Source organism: Heptranchias perlo, chromosome 41 (genome assembly GCF_035084215.1).
Source record: "Heptranchias perlo isolate sHepPer1 chromosome 41, sHepPer1.hap1, whole genome shotgun sequence".
Classification (NCBI taxonomy): Eukaryota; Metazoa; Chordata; class Chondrichthyes; order Hexanchiformes; family Hexanchidae; genus Heptranchias; species Heptranchias perlo.
Window position 1 is genome coordinate 12,108,996 of NC_090365.1, and position 21,363 is coordinate 12,130,358.

The window sequence follows — 21,363 nt, forward strand, 5'->3', positions numbered from 1 at the left end:
GTGAGGCCATAAAATGGTGCAACACAGGTTGGATTTGTACGCTGCTGAGCTCCCAATCTGGGTCCTATTGCTTTGGAGAGGTACTGAGCTGGGCTTACATAATTCTCCACAGGAAGGGAGGGAGAATCCGAGGGAAAGTCATCAGTAGGCCATTCTCGCATGTTTCAATGCAGTTGGTTCGAGTATGATATTGTCGGAGACCTGGAAACAATTTGGCCACTCAACATCTCAGTCACAGGAGGTATGTAGCCTAATGAGAACAGATAGAAGAAAAACAGTGGAAAAATGAGAGTAGCACAACATATAACAAAAATCATCATAGAATTCAATCTCAACATTCGGGTCAGGTTCAAAACCATTTTTGATTGTGTCACATTGGGCATGATTTTATCTCTGAGCCGGGTACTTCCCACATCAGTAGATATTTGCGAGGGGAACCTGTTAGCCAATTAAGTGCGTTGAAATCTGCAATCACAACTCAATTGAAGGTGAGTATTTGTGCTTCCGGCTTTCCCACATGCCAGGCAGCCAGATTGACAGGCTGGTTGTCTGTCAGGAGTGAAAGGAGTGGCAAATCAGAGAGGGGTTGGGAGGGAGAAAGAGAGATCATGGGCACTGGAAAAAATCGGCGGGGGGTGGGGAGAAGATGGGTGGATGTGGATGACATTGGAGGTCCAGCCAGCATCAGGGGAGTGGGGGGTCAGTCAGACTCGGGGTGGAGGGCTGGTGGTGCGGGGGTGGGGGGGGTCCAGCAATGAGAGGGAGAGTGGGGGGACAGCCGATTGCGGAGGTCCTGTCGGCTAGGTGAGCTTGTTGGGCCTGGATAAAGCATTTGTGCTCCTCCAGGCCCGCAAGCAGTGCATTAAGGGCACCTTATGGATCCAGCCCTTCCCGCCTGCTTTTACCTGACGTGAATTGGAAGCGATGGGAAACTCGAACAGGCAAGGTTAAATTACTTTAAGTTTTGCAATACACAAAGAATTATGTACCTCAACTATTTAAATGAGTCACATTGCCCTTTTAAGTATCAGCCCACTGGCTTTAAGTGGGGATGGGACTTTCTGGTGTCTGTTGTGTGCACACACATACAAACCTGTTTAGGTTAAACCTGGAAGTGGGTGAGCTGGAGCCGGGATGCGGTCCCGCTCCAAAAAGCTGTTACTTTAACCTCCCACCCGTCCCCAACCCACCCGCTCTTGGGGGTTAAAATTACCCCCATTGAGTGGACCACTAAAAGATAATTAATACATGTGATTTCTTTTTTTCAAAACAAAATTATGACACTGTCTTGGGTCATGGTGCATTACAAGTTACTTCACTCTAGGAAGTGGGTCACAAGTGACCATGAGAGACAACTTGAATCCAGATGTAGATCCACATCACAAAATCTCCCTCCGATTCATCATAATTATCAGTAATAAATTGGCCAGAAGTTTCTCTTAAATGGTGCTCGTGCTATCGCTGTGATGGTATAAATGTCCCTCGCAGCTCACTGCCACCAGTGCAAGTAATATTTTCAAGGAGACATTCCCTCTTGCAATAGTGTTACCTTTCTTCTAATAATCGTGCTATCGCTGTGATGGTATAAATGTCCCTCGCAGCTCACTGCCACCAGTGCAAGTAATATTTTTAAGGAGACATTCCCTCTTGCAATAGTGTTACCTTTCTTCTAATAACAGACCTTCCGCCTGCTATGAACCAGAAGCTGCAGCACTGCAGTTTTCTGCCACTCCAGAGACCTCATATCCTTTAGGATGCTCTCAGACCTAGGTCATTAATGCCTCTGCAGTTTATATCTCTCCAAGCCACTCCAGAAGATGATATCTACATATCTCACAAAGGCTGGCTCAGATTCCAAAGTAATTAACTAGATTTATTTACTGAAACTAAACAAGTAGGCCACATCTAGAACAGCACAAGCATATGTACAGTGGTGGCAATGGCAGTAAATCGCCTTATCTTTCAAAAGTGCACTCTGTCCCTGACACCAGTGAATATAGTGAGAGTCTCTTCAGTAACAATCTGTAACATACTCCAGCAATCGCCTTCAGTTCTCTTTCACCCAGGATCACCGTGCTTTTGTGATTCAGTCCTTTTCTCTCTCTGGCTTTCCTCCAGCTCAGACGTTATTGTCCCATTAGCCTTTGAACTGCTTGGAATGCATGGTGAATTCCAGGTAAATACAAGAAAAATGCCCAATAAAGGATTAATGCTGCCTCTGACCATCACATGTCGGTTGAATGATCCATACAAAGGGATTGCTCACACCACCTAGATAGTGCCTTCCTGCCTTAATTAACACATTAATAATGTATGGAGTTCAAAGATTAAAAAGCCACCTTCTAGAAGCCAGAGACACTGGAGCCAGGCAGCCATCTTAGACCTTAGCCAGCCTGTTAAATTTATACAGAACACAACAAATTCATCTATACATTCAAATTAGTCGTGCTCTATCTACCTTATTCCATTGTATTGCCAATGTATATTGTCACAATCTCCATTATAAATTCCAACACACGAGCATTATATTATTTGAGATTAAATACAACGGTTAATGGCTATTTTTAATGTAAAGCTGTACTATAGTCTGATCCAATAGCAAATTGGACACCAGCTCAAAGAAAATTGGCGTGTGCCTAAATGTCCTTTTTTTTAAAAAAAATCATTGTAGCATGGGGAGGAGATGAAATATGTTTCAAAATGCACATTAGGCTTTTAGAATGTCTAAACAATACTTTCTCATTTAGAGATCCAACATTTGCCCATCCCCTCTCACAACCAAAATACTTGTTTTGGACAATGCAAGAGCCAGCTTCTTGGTTTGCTGAAAAAGCAACAGAATTGTAACTAACCCCCGTTTCTTTCACTTTTAGTAGAAGGGATGTAGTTTTAAAGTAGTAATAATGACCAGCAGTATATTTATCTCTGCTGAGGGGGTACCAGCTACTTAAAGATTACATAACAGTATATGTTCACTGCAAGATGTCACTGTCCCTAAAATGCTGTGGTAGATTTTTTGCTACTTGACTGTGAATGGACATCAAAGATAGCCCACCAAGTCCCACTAATACTGCATCTGTTGTGATAGGTAATGCATTAAAAGGCTACCATATTCAGGAAGAGCACGTGTATTTTATATGATTTGTCGTAAGTCAGTAGTATGTTGGAACTTCTTTGTTGTTTAGACGGAACATCCCTTCAAGTCCAAGAAGATGGTTTGGCATAAGCTGTTGTCCAAGCAACGCAGGAGAGCTGTGGTAGCATGTTTCAGAATGACACCTCTGTATAACTTACCAAGGTAAGATATCATACGAAGTAGTACAGAACCAGAAAAAGGGTGTCCCACTCCAGTTATCATGCCACGGTATATGTAATTAAAGTTGTTGGATATTAGATTTTTTTGCCCATTGATTATGAATGAGTCATAAATCTAGCGCAATGTTCTGCATTCTTTTATCTTTCAAGACAGCACTGTGTAATTTGTTTCTATAATTCATTAGCTCTAGCAAAATAAATCATAAGGGAAAATAGTAAATATTGAATGATTACCTATAAACTGTTGTGTGCTCTCACAATACAACTAAGTCAAGCAGAAACTGTCACCAAAACAGAACATGCCCTGAAGATTTGGAAACTTATAGATAATGTTTACAGTGCCCTTCTCTCCATGATCCAACCTTTTATGTTTTTCCATGTGTTTTTTTTAGCAGTTGCAATAAAGCCCAGACTAAGCTTTACATTAGAATATGTTTTCTTAATTCCGTCATTGGTGGTTTTTATGTCTTAACTATTTTACAGACCAGTTATTCTGCAGAAATGTTCAACACTTCAGTATTAAGTTGAGGCTATTCTGCTGTCATTGAGGGTTTCTTTCATTTGTTAAGTACTGAAGATTATTTTAATGTGCGGCTATAACTTGTGTTACCTTTTTTTATTTTTGATGATTTTTCATTCACAGAAAATTGCATTTACAAACGAAACTAATATTGCAAGCAGCCCTTCAGTGGTATAATGCAAAATCTCAGAATGTGCCGATATTGTCTGATTTGTGTTTATTCATACCTGTTGCTGCTGCAAGCAAGGATGATCATAACAATATAATGAGGTGGTGATGCTGTCTTCCTTTATGATGACTGTTAAGGGTCTTATATGAAATAAATTTGGGTAGTCTGAAATAATCAAGGCCTTCGATTCCAAACTAATTGGTACCTGTTTGTCAATCTCATGCTGTGCTGCACCCTATTCGGATGTTTGGGTCTGAAATTACGCTCCAGGTGCAAGAGAGGTTTTTGAGCTGCAGTGCAACTGCCCCAGTGCACAAATGAAACAACTATCCTGAAATATGCACAACAGCTGATCAAAAAAGACAAAAGAAGTTGCATTTATATAGCACCTTTCATGACCTCAGGACATCCCAAAACGCTTCACTCTGACAAGAAACTGACACATGGACATTGCCCTCGGTTTTCTGCTCCCTCTGTGTCTGGCTTTGCATCTTTGCCAGCGCAGGGATGTGCACTTACAGCCCCTTTGAATTTACCACATGATCAGTATCAGGATAGGATTTGCTTGGATTTGCCCAAGTAACATGATCTACAAGCCATTTTTAAATTATTTTAACCCATTTCTTAGTTTTTTTGATTTTGTTGCCTATTTCTTAGCCAAAATGGCAAGCACACATGTGGACCCAGGATGCCTCCAGTGATGCTCTATAATCAGCCACTATTTGTTGCATAAAAGCAGCCCAAGTTTACTCCTCTTCTCTGTGGAGAAACATCTCTCCTCCATTCAACACCTTCTCCCATTGAGGACTAAAATGAGGAACTCATGGGTCCAAAGCTGCTCTCATTTACCAGCAGTACAATACACCAGCTCTAATACACACACATATATAAACAAAATATGTCTCTTAGTCATCTTACCATTTTTGATATTCCCCCTCTCTTTTTTCCTCTTCTACAGCACAGAACTGTTATTGAAAGCAGTTTCACCTTGTTGGTAAAATAGCCCCATTTATTTTGTACATCCTTACTAAATGCCCATTAGTGTAGAATTAGAGAGTTCTGGATTCTGGAAACATGTCAAGAACATAGGAACAGGAGTAGGCCATTTAGCCCCTCAAACCTGGTCTGCCATTCAATGAGATCATGGCTGACCTGTGACCTAACTCCATATACCCACCTTAGCCCCATATCCCTTCATACCTTTGGTTAACAAAATTCCATGAATCTCAAATTTAAAATTAACAATTGAGCTAGTGTGAACTGCCATTTGCGGAAGAGAGTTCCAAACTTCTACCACCCTTTGCGTGTAGAAGTGTTTCCTAACTTCACTCCTGAAAGTCCTTGCTCTAAATTTTAGGCTATGTCCCCTAGTCTTAGACTCCCCAACCAGCAGAAATGTTTTTTTTCCTATCCACCCTATCAGTTCCCCTTAATATCTTGAAAACTTCAGTCAAATCACCTCTTAATCTTCTATACCCCAAGGAATACAACCCTAGTTTGTGTAATCTCTCCTTGTAATTTAACCCTAGGAGTCCAGGTATCATTCTCGTACATCTACGCTGCACTCTCTCCAAGACCAATATATCCTTCCTAAGGCACGGTGCCCAGAACTGAACACAGTACTCCAGGTGTGGTCTAACCAGGGCTTTGTATAGCTGTAGCATAACTTCTACCCCCTTGCATTCTAGTCCTCTAGTTATAAAGGCCAGCATTCCAATAGCCTTTTTGATTATTTTCTGTACTTGTCCACGACATTTTAGTTTATGTACATGGACCCCTAAGTCTCTTTGGAACTCCACTGTTTCGAGCTTTTCACCATTTGGAAAGTACTCTAATCTATCTTTTTTAGGTCCAAAGTGGATGACCTCACACTTGCCTACATTGAAATCCATTTGCCACATTTTTGCCCAATCACTTAATCTATTAATATCTCTCTGTAATTTTATGCTTCTTTCTACACTGCTTACAATGCTGCCTAGCTCTGTGTCATTGGCGAACTTGGATATGTGGCTCTCTCTCCCCCATCATCTAAATTGTTAATAAACAGTGAATAGTTGAGGCCCCAACACACTAGTGTGGGACACCACTAGTCACATCCTGCCAATTTGAGTACCTGCCCATTATCCCTACTCTCTGGATCCTGCCGCTCAGCCAATTTCCTAACCAGGTCAATAATTTGCCCTCAATTCCATGAGCTTCAACTTTAACTAACAGTCTCTTATGAGGGATTTTATTGAACGCCTTCTGGAAGTCCATATAAACAACATCCATAGACATTCCCCTGTCCACTACTTTAGTCACCTCTTCAAAAAATTCAATCAGGTTTGTCAGGCATGACCTACCTTTTACAAATCCATGCTGGCTTTCTGATCAGCTGAAAATTTTCAAGGTGCTCAGTCACTCTATCCTTAATTATAGACTTTAGTAATTTCCCAACAACAGATGTTGGCTAACTGGTCTATAATTCCCTTGTTCCCCTCTCTCACCTTTCTTAAATAGCATAGTAGCAAGTGCAATTTTTCAATCTAAAGGAATGGTTCCTGAATTGAGAGGACTTTGGAAGATGTTGGGAGCTTAATGAAGACGTCTCAAATTACTCAAGACCTTTAAGAGCCATTAGTCATGGAAAGCCTTAATCCCATCTGATGGGAGGTAAAAAAAAAGTTCTAAACTACCAATTAGTCCATTTAATTTTTTGTAACACACATATGAAGTAGGAGTTGTGCTCTGATCAGGAACAATTCTGACACGTGTTTAAGGCAACTAGAACCCAGTGTAATGAAATCAATGCTACAAAAGAATGAGTCGATCAAAGGGATAAAGAATAAATCACGGAGAGTTTTAAGATATCCATTGAGAGTTCTTAAGGGAGTAGCTTGTGAACAGCCTGTTTCCCTGCTATAAATGTTTGAAGCATGCATCAGAAATGGTACTTTAGCACCAAAGAAAATTGATATCACGGGTACCCATTAAATGCCCTGTGAGCAGATTCCTTAAACTGTCTAATAAAAAGTCAAAGACCCATATAAGGTTTGAGGCAAAAGCCACACTGCAGACCCCTGATTCTAAAGATCTTTTTTTTTTGCCTCCTGCAATATATGAACATTTCTGTTTTGTGTTTTTTTTTCTCTTTTTTTATAAACTGCTAATGTATTTTTAACTAGCAGCAAATTAAACTTCTTTTTTCTCATTGACATTTACATGTCTTTGCGGTTGAACTTCTTTCTTTTAATAAATCAATCGAGAATATACATAAAAAGTGGTGGAATGTGGAGAGATAGTACTAACCGAATATTTTTACCACTTTCCCAAAATGGGTTTAATGAACGTTAACAAAGAGTCTTGAAAAAGATGTTTTGTGATTGTCAAGGGGTGGTTAAAGGCTAATTATGTAAAAATGCATTGGACACCTTTTGAAAAGTGAGTGCTTAACGCCAAGTCAAACCTGTTGCTAGCTGACTTAACAAACGGAAAGATTTGGAAGAATCATCATAGGCAGAAACTTAGGGGCAGCTTGAAGATTCATCCTGTTGGCAAGTAAAGAGAAGAAATACAAAACAAAACCAAAGGAATATTGATTAAACCAGAAATTAGCTGGCCAGTAGTGGTAGATTACCCATCCCCCAGAAAACTTGTTTTTTGGTAAATTTTCTAATATTTTGAATCAGCAGTTTGGAGGAGGTACAGATACATTTTTTCACTCTGCATTCCAGATTGTTACCTTCCAACTCCTCAGCAACTCCCATAAGTTAACCTGCACTCTTGTATAAAAGACCACAAGCAATGTAAAAAATTTTACAAGCCAATTGTGTGTACACAGTATACACTGTGGCCTAAAAATCCACGATTGCTCCTTGCACCTGAATGGTGAAGCTCAAGGCGCACCCAATATTGGGCCTCTGGCCTCATTTCCATCGAGCTGGCGAGCTGCAGACAACAACAGGCCATTTCTAAGCCATTGTGCTTGTGGTACTTTAAGCATGGAGAAGCAGGAGAGGGAGAAGCGGGAAACCTTTGGCTAACAAAGCTGGAGGCGGACATATTTTTCTCCGCACTTTCACTGTCCTGCTAAAATTACCCCATGGTCCTGTGCAAGGCAGTTTTACAATTAGATTGGTATAAAAAAATAGCAGTACATAGCTGCTTTTGATTGCAGTGGTTTTAGCGACATTAAAATACCATGTAGGTCACTGACTGTTATACCTGTTATGTGATATTGCTGGTTGGAGTACTTGCTTTGTTGGGTTAACACATGCAAGTATACAGAGCTTCGGGATTTGACGTCTTTTGGAGCTAGAGGCGTGAGACCTGAGCTGAAGAACATTGCACAAGCAATAAAACCAAATACCTAAGTGTTGTTACAGCCCTAACACTTCTGTTTTAGTGAGTGCATATTGGAAGGGCTACAGTATTTAACTAACTTCTTTTGTTCTCAGTACCCAGTTGTGATTTATGTTGGTGTCTGAACAATTTCTACAACAGTTATGTTGCTCAGAAAGACTTGAATGTAGAAAATTTATCCTCTTCTCTCAGACACAAAATTAGCTATTACTTCATGAACGCCTATCGAGATCTGTGGCTTCGCAGAGCGTGTGAGGAAACGGACTTTGCAAGTCTAGTATACCTACTGATGGTAACGTAGACTTTGCGTGACCACCACTGACACTAACTCTTAGAGTTAGCAATGCACATGGTCCATTGATAAGCATGTTGTACAATTACAGCAGCATCTGATTGGTCAGAGCAACAAGATGAGGATCTGAAATTACCATTTAGTTCTGAATTAGAACATCTAAAGTAAACACAAACTATGGATGTTCTATTTAGTCAGTATTACTGCAGTGAGTATGTTGTTTGAGAAATATGGGGGAAGGACCAAGGCCCATAAGGCAGAACACCACCAAGTAGAAAAAGAGTAGGAGGGAAGGAGCAATAAATTAAGAAATAGTGGTTTTAAAAAAATCACTGAAACAGAGATTCTGAAAGGAGTGGAATAATTCACAATGAATCTAAAACTGTTTTGACGACAAAAAGTATACTGAGATGATATATTTTTACCAATAGCAATAGTCCAGCCTTAAAATTACACCGTGAACTTAAAATGGCAGTCAAAAGAATTTCATGCATTGAGCGCCCATAGTTATATTCACACAGTGTAATTTCAAGGCCCTCTCTATAAACACTACATATTAATTTTTTTAAATGATTAGTTTTTAAAAGGTTTTGGACACATCCTGCCTAGCGTTTCTATTGTGGGTATTATCTGAACCTACATAGTCATATTTATCTATTGTGGTGAAATGTAAATAGATATACAAAGTCACGGAGGTTACCATAAAGACAATGAGGTCTTCATTTACCTCGTCCTGTTTCTCTGATCTATCAGCAGAGCAAAATTGTACAAGTGCTGTTTCTAACAGTTGTGTGATAAGATAGTGTAACCATTAAAGTTGTGTCTTTATTCCCAAACCCTCCTATTTTCACTCTCACCCTTCTTCAGGCACCGCGCATCTAACCTCTTCATCGAAGGTTATAGAAATTCCTGGATTGACACCGAGGAGCACTCGTTTGAAGATAAACTAATAGATGATCTGGCTGTAAGTACTGGTTTCTGTGAGCTGGCGTGCAGCCGTGCTGTACCAGTACGTACAACCCTGTTTCTGCTCCATATGCTGTCGCTTGTATTTTTACGTCAAGTCTGTGGCACAGTGATGCCTTGTCTTCTGTCACTCTGTGTTGCATGACTGGAAATTGGAAATAGCTGAGTCCATGGAATGAAGCCTCCGTATGGCAGAGCTATGATAAAGAACATAAGAACATGAGCAGGAGTAGGCCATACGGCCCCTCGAGCCTGCTCCGCCATTCAATCAGATCATGGCTGATCTTCAACCTCAACTCCACTTTCCCGATCCCTTGATTCCCCTAGAGTCCAAAAATCTATCCATCTCAGCCTTGAATATATTCAATAACTCAGCATCCACAGCCCTCTGGGGTAGAGAATTCCAAAGATTCACAACCCTCTGTGAAGAAATTCCTCCTCATCTCAGTCTTGAATGGCTGACCCCTTATCCTGCGACTATGCCCCCAGTTCTAGACTCTGTTTCCCCTGGCTAGAATCTCTCAGCATCTACCCTGCCAAGCCCCCTAATAATCTTATATGTTTCAATTAGATCACCTCTCATTCTTCTAAACTCCAGAGAGAATAGGCTCATTCTACTCAAAAGGCTGCATTTCAACTAAGAAACCTTTTACAGCAAAGTCTGGAAGTCATTCTTCTGTTTTACTTCATCCTTCTATCTCCCCGACGATCCTTCACATGCCTGGTTTTCTGCCGAAACAGCCTAAGCATGTTTGACATCTGAAGTACCAGTTACACTGGAACCAGAATTGTGAACTGTGTACACCAGATCCAGTGGATCTGGATTATTATCAAGAGATCAAAGAATGAAGTGTAAACTGGGTGAATATGATGGATTAATCCAAATTGGAAAAAACAATGCTTTGAGTAATGATGACTTGAATAAAATGCAGAGAATATTTGCCCATGTAAATGGTTTGTACAAATTAATTCAGTTGGTGTCCCTCAATTTACATCTACTCCACAAATGTAGACCCACTTTCTCCTAACCAAAGTAATCCTTAATTTACAATAAGCCATATTCATTATTCTCTGGTTAATGAGCACTTTCTGGGGTATTATGTAGCAATTACATCCATCTATTCAATTAAAAGTTTTGTGTCTATAAGAATGTATCATTCTGAAATTTCAGTGCCTTCAGATTTGCTGACTGGTCCATGCTAAACCACAGGCCAATCATAGTCATCCTGAAAGTCAATTCCACAAGAATGCACAAGGCAGCTGTTTTTATTTTTACTCATGTTTCCCATTTTTTTAAACTCCTTTTCTAAATTTAGTTTTCTATATTTTTAATTATTTTTGGTGTGTTTTGCTATTTTATAATTATTTTGTAACAAAAAGCCAAGTCCTGAGCTTCAAATTCCTGGATTAACACTGACAGCAATCATTTAAAGATAAATAGATGATCTGGCTTTAAGTAAGATGCCCTGCAGCCATGCTTACCAGTATGTACAACCCTGTCTTATCTAACTTGAATCTCCCTTCCTTTCCTCTCGCCACTAGACATAGACCCGTGTTGCGTACTTGATTTGCTCAGCCTCTCTGCTTTACATGACCCAAATCTTCCCTCCTCTATAAGCAGGACCATATGCCAAGGTCCCGGACAGTTCATGTCTTTGCTCTCCCTAACCTGAATTGCCCACCACTAGTAAAATAGCAGACATAGGAATGCCACACAAATGCATTAAACGTTAGTACTTTAATATTGTCAACAATAATTTCTGGCTAAAATGAGAGAGAATAGTGAAGAGTGTGATGGAGTGGAAGACAAGGACGGAGAGAAGGAAACACAAAGAATTAGAGATTGGGAGGTGGGCAGAGGCAGTTATATAAAGAGGCACACACAGAAATGTTATTTTTCTTATTGCTTGTGAGCAGTGCCACAGGGGGATCAGCTTGTAATAATAAATCCATCTTTATTGTGATACCATTTTGCGTCACAATGCGGATACCAAGAAAGACTTTTTCCTAATAATTTATGTATAATATAATCCCATTTAAGAATGTCATATTTTTGGGTTTATATGCTAGATCTTTTTTCGGCAGTAGCATCACCAGAACTTCACACTCCCTACTATCCAGAGTGTACCTTTTTGGCCTAATACCTAAATAAACAATAGTGAGACCTAGTGATTATAAAAGAGAACCCTTGATCCGTACACCAGCTATTGGAATGTGTTGCGTGATGCCATGTGATTCTCCTTTGCTCAAAAGATGGACTTAATGTGCAATCTTGTCAGATCGAGACTTTCAAACCAACAAGAGGTTTTATTTACATAAGAGAGATGAACTAACAGTTAAACTGTATATCAGCGAAATAAATGTTTCGCTACTCTCTTTCTGTCTAAACGTAGACTTTAAACTGAAGTTTACTTACCGCAGCCTCAGTCTGGCCTAACTCTTTCAGTAGCTGGCACAAAAGTTTAAAAATATACAGCTCTGCAGCTGTTGGCTGTGAAACTCAAACACTGACTGCAAACTTCCTGCTGAACTTTGCATGTGTCCCAATGTAATCTGTAATAGTAGAACCCTGACCCCAAGCTGTCCATCAGAGGACTACAGCTAATCAGTTGCCCTGTTTAAACTTCATTGATACAGCTGTGTCAATCAAATCCGCTAGCCCAGGCTGAGGCCTGATTCTTTTTTGCTGTGGCACGGGGCTACCTCTGCAGTTACCTTGTATCAAAAGTAGCAGATGGTTGCATTTCTCATTAGATCAAACAGCCATTCACTGAATTTCAATCACTTGAATTGTTTGTCTACCTAAGTACCACTGCCATTTCCAGCGAAGAATGGAGACTTTTTGTAATCTGATTGTCTGTAACCAAAGAAGAAAGAACTTGCATTTATAAAGCGCCTTTTGCAACTTCAGGACTTCCCAAAGCGTTTTACAGCCAAAGAAGCACTTTTAAAGTGTAGTCACTGTTGTAATGTAGTTCACCTTCTACCTTCCTGGTAGTCGCATGATACAACGCTAACGGAGTTATTGACTAATCATGGCAATCAATCTCTATCAATTGGTCTACAGCAGACCCAGACATAAAGCAAAGAAAAACCCCAGTGGTGGAAAGCTTTGGTTCCATAGGTCCAAAGTCATCTGTTCCTCCCAAGTATGCTGCACTTACTATAGGTCATGTCTCAAATTACTCATCTACTCGATCCCAAAATATTATTTGCTGAAAGCAATCTATCTAATTTCCATCTGAATGAATGAACATTATCCGCTTCCACCATCTCCCTAGATTCACCACTCACTCACTGACATACCGTGAAACTGCTGAATTGGCCACATTCTTGCAAGTCATATCTTGTGAAGCTGGAGACTTACATACTAGAAGTGACTTTTTGTACTGAATTCTATGATAATAGAGACTCTCAAGTGTGCATTTACACTATAGCTGTAGTGTTGGTTTTGCTTTGCACTAACGCTGTACTTATAGTGTAAATGTCAGCCTGAAACCCAACTTGACACTGGAATTAAGTGGCATGAGAGATCCTGGAGGAGAAAGTCTTATTCAACTTTGCATCAGAGTCAGTTAGAGCCTTTACTTCTTCTTTACACTCCAAGTTCAGCATTAGTTCAAAGCTGAGCATCTTTACACCAACAGGAAACTTGTGGCATGTGAATGCATCATTACAGTAATCAATAATTCCTCACTTGGGGGGAGATGGATTTTTCATATTCAAAAATGTTATATTTTTCCTCCTTCTGTGGTGTTGAGAAGTTGGTGCTAGAGAGTATCAGTTTCTGCACTCCACCCCATCTGCTATTTTCCTTTATTTTTTGTGAAGCTGTCTAATCCTGATCTCAAGATGGCTGAAGATCAGGGACTTGCAAGCACAAGCTCAGAGCTCACCACTCCATAGAGATGCATTAGTGCTCCATTGCACAACTTGAGCTAATTGACTCGCAATCTAATACCCAATTTGTAGCACAGGTACGAAGTAGCTGCTGGTGAAACCATCCTATTTTAACAGCATTCACCTGTATGGTACCGCCTTCATCCACGGTATAAATTCTGGGAGAGAAAAAAGCATTAAAAAATTGAACGAGCATGGCTGCTGATGTATATGGTTTGAAAAAAAAACTATCTTTCCTCTCATAACTTTAAACACTTAGCAGAAGAGACACCATACCAGTAAGTGCTGGTTCACCTGCTGGAGTACCAGGATAGAGAGGAGCCCATAGTTCTTGGGGCATCTGGGCTGGCAGTGGCCATGCCTTTCAGTCCCCACTAATCTCACTTTGGTCTTTGCCCTTGTTTATAATAGTAAGAAAGTGAAATCATCTAGTACCTCTGACTTTTAGAAACAGACCAAATGGGTAGATTTCTTCTAAATTCTTATGGGCTCAATAGGCCGAATGGCCTCCTCCTATGCAGTAACTATTCTATGATTCTATGAAATTGATTTCTCTTTACTTAAACCCTATCTAGTGGCAAACAGTAGCAAAATAATGGCTTCTGATTGCTATTATATAATGGCCCAGAATTTGCTATAGCAGGGCAACGAACGGTGTCTGCCACTAGTCAGACTAGCCCTTGCCCATTTAATCTCAATAATGTTTTGCAGTGCAAGTTGCTGGAAGTGCAAGATGGGAATGGCACAGCACCCTCTACAGGGCATCTGGGATCTTAGTGAACAGGGCAAGCAACTGTGTAACTTCTTAGCCAATCTGATTGTGAAATTAACAATGCAAGGACTGAGAAGGAAGTGTAAATTAGATTGGTGAATTCAGTGTCAAATCAGATACAGAAAGAGAAGTAGAGAAGAAAAGAAAGATTGGATTAAGCGAGATCGCCAATCTCCAAAAACAATTAAAACCTGAAAGAATGAGACTCCACACTTGTAAAAGTTAATTTTCAGTGCCAGAGGTTGACTAGCACTAATTAACACCTACCACATCATTAAAAGGGTATTTAGTCTTGAAATAACAACTCAACTTTCCGTGGCGAGTTTAGTTCATATCTACCGTGCAAATACAGGAACTTCACGCCATTCAGTACATTTCAATGGTGAAGCAGACAGTGAGATGCCGTTTTCACGAAGCTAACGGCGGAGTGGCACACCTCGGACAGCAATTTCTGGAGTTCTGCGTTTAACCGCGCATCTGCCCTCGCCTGAAGTTGCTATACAATTTGTGCATAAATAACAATGAGCGCCAGCAGCCTCTCCATTATTTTGACAGCAAATTCTGAGCTAATGTGATGTAAATTTACCTAAACACTCATCTGTAATTGTGGGTGTGACTTGCCCTATCATTTGCCTTATCAATACTTCAGCACATGATTAGCCCTGACTATCATTATTTTTAAAATCCATTTTCCTTTAAGATATCTCTCCAACCCTTTTTCTCACTTTATTTTGCCTACTTATACTTCTATTTTTTTTCGATTTACTTTTTGTTTCATTTCTAGGTCCATGACTTTCCTTTTTGATAGTGTCGTTGTTTAATATACATTTGGGTAACAAATTGGGTCTGCCAATACAAGAGATCAACTGCAAAGTAATGTGTAACCAAAATACTTTTAATATCTGTTCTCTGCATATGGTATGGCATGATACTAAGATTTCCCTAATATGTATATGTAAAAGAATTAATAGTCAGAGATTCTCTGCTAACCCAGAATTCTAGAATGTTGTACCAATATGAAACAATTCCATTTCTGGAGCAGTGCAAGCTGACAGTACACAGTAATATTACCCACATGTACAGCTTCATTATTACATTCCCTGAAGCTCTGCACATGCAAGCTTGAGTGCACAATCTGTGTGCTGATGTTGTGTGGACATATGTTCTATGTTCGCTTCAGTGTACTCGGATTCTGTCATAAATTAATTCATCATTGCTCTAATTTTCATTTTTAGTGCTCTCACTGTAAAACTGACCAGATAGAGATAATGGGGGTGATTTTAAACCCCGAGCGGGTGAGTTGGAGGCGGGTCGGAGTTGAAAATTGTTGTTTTTTGGGTTGCAACTGCAAAATTTTCAGACTTTGCATTCCCAGTGGGAAGCCTGTCCTTTTACATGCCCAAGTTAAACCCGGAAATAAAGCCGGGTTGTGGTTGCAACCCAAAAAACAACTATTTTCAACTCCCACCTGCCCCCAACCCACCAGTTCTTGGGGTTTAAAATCACCCCAATCTGTTTGATGCTTTTGTAGCCAATTTGATCAGGCTGGCTGATAATTGCTTTCTTTCTACACCAGAAGGTTTACAATGGGGAAATTTTGTACCATGCAGTCTACAATCATACTGATGCAGATAAAGAATGCTATGAGTCTGTCTCTTCCAGGTGGTATTGTGTCTAAAGCAGAACACAGCCAACATAAGCTCAATGCAATAAGACATGTAATATAACTGGGCATCAGTGACAGATACCAAAATAAAAGAAATGTTATACACAGTTGTGACAATTACATACAGAAGTATTAGTGTAGATCATATATTTGTAGCAAGTTCCTTTTGTGCAAAAATCTGAATATGCTGTCTCATAGGACACAATATTAAGTGATTATCACAGAATGACAAGAGGTCTTTGAAAGTCAGAAGAGAGTTAATGAAGTTAAGAGGTTTTATTTCCAACTTCATGAAGTAGAAATCAGTGAAGTATTCCCAGAACTCCCGCTCTGTGCACCAACTCCTCAGCTGTTTTCCATTTCCAGGCACGTTTATACATATCATTTTGCAAATAAGGGCACAGTAAATTACAACTACTCTCATGATACTGAAAAAAGATGTTTAAAAATGGAATGCAATTTTTTTTTCTGCACCTGTAGAAATATTTAAGAAAAGTAAACCACAGCTAGGAAGCAAGGGGTACAAATGTATTATTTTATGTCATTCTCAGGCTGTTCCATCACTGCTCATTATTTTTCTCTGCTCTATGTATGCAGAGTGGTCTTTATTCTTTTGTGACTTTTTGTAATTACTGTTTATGTAGAAGAAAGATCTGAGTTAGCGTAATTGAATTTATCTTAAGATTACATATAAATCTAAAGTGAAAAGAGAAAAAAATTGTGTTCCAACTATAGCCTACAAATGATGCTGTGTGATTTAACTATGCAAATGGTTACCATGCTCATATGAAATTATATTGCAATTTTAGCAGAGGCATTAATACACTAAAATAAGCCAGCTATTACCTCCATTAAAATAGCAGATAAAGTAGATTCATGCTTGCATTAAATGTTTGTATTTGCACAGCATAAATTCTAACCTTATATGTCTCAAGATTTTACAAAAGTTAAATAAATACCAGAATTTTCACTTTTGTTGCTAAAGGACCAAGTTCAGTAATTTGACTATAAAGAGAATATGTTGTTTAAAAATAGGAACCATGTATTGGTGGGGTTGTTATTATTTAAACACTAGTAGATCATGAAATAAATTAGGGGAACTTGAAAAAAAATCCACAGCTATCATCACCCACCATTATCATGTGCTGTTGTTATTCAGAAACAAAAGTTTTGCAACAGCTGAGAAAGTACTTGTATCTTGAAGGTCACTCTATTGTTATAGTTTGAATGAAGCATTATGCTGAGGTGTCATTTGCTTGACTTGGTGAATGGTAATAATCATACCCCACCAATTTACAAACATCTGGCCTCAAACCCATTGGGGTAAATTTTCAGCTTCACCACATGGTTGGTAATCTGGTGGATTGGATCACCCGCCCATTACAGAACCTACCCGATTTTCATTCTATTGATTTCAGTAGAGTTAAATCGGACGGATTCTATATAATGGTTGGGTGATCTGCCTTGCCAGATTTTCGCCCAGGCAGGGAAGTTGAAAATCTACCCCACTGTCTGTGTGATTCTCTGAGATCCATTCTAAATGAGATGTAGAATCCCTAGTTTACCAACTATCTTTGAAATAGAAAGTGCATTAGAACACCAATAAGTACTTTTCATTCGACTTTGTGAAAGCGCATAGATCAGAAACAGGAACAGCTCATCAATGGAAATTACATCTTTGTCTTCAGAATTATTAAATGTGGAACTACCTGATGTATATTGTACAATAAAACAACTATCGGAAAAAGATCCCGAAATACAGCAGGCTTCATGATGGAGGACTGGAAGTCCAATTGCATGAAAGTTTCTCAAAAATATGGAACTTAATTATTTTTTAAAAGAATCACTGCTTGAGGCAATTTTCTAAAATCTCCTGCAAAGTGTTGCCTTCCAAAGTGACTCTTCCTCTGTTGAAACTAATAATGTATTAACAGTGCTGCATGTGTGTATATGCAATATATCTACTTAACTGTACGTTTTTATGTGAGCCTGTAGAAAAAGAAATAACCTCAGTGTGTGTTACATGTGCAAATGGTTGTGATTTGTGTGTGATTGAATGTGGAAGTTATGTTAGTAAATTGAGATTTAAACAAAAATAATTTTTTCAAGCACTGATAAAACTAGTGATGAGCTGTGTAGTTACAGTGTGGAATTTTAATGCAAAATTACTTGGGTACAATCTTGCCCAATAAAAAGATTTGCAGCATGTTGCATACATAAATGTCTGTGTAACATTGCATTGGAGCCTGGTAAAGTTTGTTCAGGTCTTTATTAAAATTATGGTTTTAATTGTGGTTGATGTATGAATAGAAATCAGGTGAAGAGGAAGAGGAGGAGGAAGAGACAAAAGAGACAAAACCTGATCCACTTCACCAGCTGATTCTACACTTTAGCCGTACTGCTCTGACTGAGAAAAGGTAAGAATTACTGGCAGCTTTTGTTAAAATGTTGCATTAAGGAGGTTAGAGAAAGAGGGTGAGTTAGCACACTGTCTTTTCACCTCTGAGTTGAAATCCATCCCAGATGGATGGGATAGAAGTCATCTCTGCCTTTTTTAAGAGACCCATGTGTACAAACTTTGGGCAGTCTCATCCACTTCCTAATGTGTGTGGGTCCACAACAGAGTTATGCCCCCAAAATTTGCAGCCTCACTCAAAACAAAACACAAGGAATGTTGGTGAGGGAAGTCGAAATGTCATCTTGATGCTGTCGGGGTGCTGTTTTAAGTTTGACGTTAAGACATAGTGGAGTGGGTGGGGGGGAAATTGAATAAGGCCTATTTTTGGGCGCGGGTAGCGCGATTAGCTATTAACCCACGCCGGATGGCCCCTGTGCAGGCAGAACGAGACATTCGTCCGGCCTGAGTACTTACCTTGAAGCAGTGATGAAAACTAGGTTTTCCACAATGATTCAAGTAAATGCACACTTTCCACCAGCAGGGGAAGCCCTAATCTCTTAAAGGGAGGATGTCTCTTAAAAATCTCGTAAAGGTAGCCAGTACCTGTTGTTTGCTAAAAATAACAGTCTGCTGTCTGCACTGAATCTAAATGGAGATCAGACATCGCACACATAAAACACAGATACAGATCCCATCCCTATGTTTACAAATTGATGAGTTATGTTAAAACATTGAATAAAGGTTGCGCACTACTAAATCCCACATCCTCCAATCTGCATGCCAGACCTCACCAATCTGCCGATCTGAGTTTGTACCAGGCCTGCGAGAGTGCGTGCACCAAGGTTCTCTGCTAATGCACTAAAGGCCTTGTTGCAAGAGGTGGACAGAAGGATGGACATCCTATATCCGCGGGGGTGGGGAGCAAGAGGCCCTCCAGACATAAGCCCATGAGGCAATGGGGGACAAAGTCAATGTCAGGCACACAGCACCATGAACATGGATGCATTGCAGGAAGAAATTCAAAGCTTTAACACGGGTGGTCAAGGTGAGTGAGGTCAACTGTCAAGTGGTGTCTCCTATCAACTGCACCGCTAGCCGCATCCACTGCTCCACGCACTACACCCTCCATCACCCACATACCAACAAACTCTTTCAATCAGTACTCAACTCTTCCAATCAAATGCTTTCTCTCACCCTTACACACAGTACCACTGTTGCAAGCCATACTCACAGGCCACACACACTGGCAGCTGTTCAACCATGACAGGCACATCACCCAGACACACGTCCCGCTTCCTTGCAGGAGAAGGTGGCGCATAACAGGAAGCAGCAAGGGGCAGTGGCATTTAGCCCCTCAAGCCTGTTCCGCCATTCAGTGAGATCATGGTTAATCTGTGACCTGATTCCATACACTCGCCTTAATCCCATATCCCTTAATACCCTTGTTTCACAGAAATCTATCAATCTCAGATTTAGAATTCACAATTGAGTTAGCATCAGCTGCTGTTTGCAGAAGAGCGTTCCAAACTTCTCCCACCCTTTGCGTGTAGAAGTGTTTTCTAACTTCACTCCTGCACATCCTGGCTCTAAATGTTAGGCTGTGTCCCTGTGTCTTAGTATTCAAGTATAGGAGACCTTCAAAAACAGTTACAAATGTATCAGCAGCCAGAAGCAATAATCCAGCCACTAACCTGTAAATTCTGCATGGTCTCTTGAAATAGCGCTGGTGGGGGGGTCCTCCAGGCACTCTAAGACACGTTCAGAAGGTCAGGGTTAAGACTGTGCGTTGAGTTGAGCATTAGACACCATTTTCGGACTTACCATTTTACATCAGCATTGCATGCTGATTGTATCCATTTTCTCCTTACTTTACATGCAGTCGGCGTTCGGTATTTGCTCATGTGCTAATACCTATACCAAGATGGCGTCCGGCGCACTTCACGCTGGAAACGTGCGTGTGCAGCCAAGACACTATCAGGGAGGCCACTTAGTGCCGAAACAACGGGTGCTACATGGCCCAATTTGTAGCCCACTGTTGGGATAGAGTATCAGCAGATTTACTCAGCATCTAATTGTGGTAGACCTGATCTGGGAGTGCTGGTGCAGGGTGTCTGAAATGGGAAAGTGTTCCATTTTCTAGCACCAGCGTCCTCATCTTGATGAGCAAATACTGCACCAGCTCATGAAATAATTGGCACATTTTTCAAATGCAAAAATTAGAACTGCAGGTAGGAGGCGTGCAAAACGTTCAGATTTTTCAATATTGGTCAGCTCAGAAATGGAGAAACATTCTACATATCTATAAGTCAGGCATCTGACAGCGTCAAAGTGCTCACATCCTCGGACATTTACAAGGGCCCACTTAATATTACGGTGATGCAGTACCTTGTTTCTAGAGATGAAATTTTTCAATGAGCGATGTAAGTAAAACTTCATCTAGTGGCAGAAAATGGTTACTTTGGCATGTCAGTTTACATCTCGTAGCACTGAGTAACTCAATATTATCAACCAATCCAAATAAAGCAGGCTCTGAACTTTTGACCTGTTGAATTTTTAACACGCTGCAATTTTATCACCCTGCTGCAAAGTAGTAAGTTTACTGTGCTAATGGCAAGAGTGCCTTTTGTGGAAAAGTGTTAGTCCTTTCCAGGAGTTGGGTGGCATCACAGTGCAGTGACTTGGTATAAAGCATCCGACAGATGAAGATCTGTATTGTTTTGAGCTAACTCCACATAAACTAACATTTGAGTAGGTGTGAAAGGTATGGGGACATGGGTTTTTATTAGACCCTGTAGAAAGTACCAGCAGACTGATTTTTAAAACTCAGATTTAAAGCAGGGCAGAAAAGTGGAGTGGTAGCATTGTGAGGGTGAAGTATATACGTTGTGCTTTTTCAACTAGCAGGGAAGTAACAAGAAAGAGCTTCACTGCATACTTATAGGGTTGTGCCAGTTACTGTACTAACTGAGATGGAATTGCACATTTTAGAATTGTCTTGTTTGAATTGCATGTTCATTCAGGTTT

The 21,363-nt window shown here is 40.1% G+C and overlaps 1 protein-coding gene across 8 annotated transcripts in view; it reads left to right on the plus strand.

Moving 5' to 3' along the window:
• The window catches only part of LOC137306054 (ryanodine receptor 1-like), a 332,570-nt gene that overhangs the window by 226,946 nt on the left and 84,261 nt on the right, over positions 1 to 21,363 (plus strand). For all 8 annotated transcript variants that reach the window (XM_067975094.1, XM_067975097.1, XM_067975096.1 and 5 more), the window contains 3 exons: positions 3,186 to 3,298; positions 9,505 to 9,601; positions 18,252 to 18,358. In XM_067975094.1, coding sequence (XP_067831195.1) covers positions 3,186 to 3,298; positions 9,505 to 9,601; positions 18,252 to 18,358 — 317 coding nt within the window. The remainder of the gene's footprint in view (positions 1 to 3,185; positions 3,299 to 9,504; positions 9,602 to 18,251; positions 18,359 to 21,363) is intronic.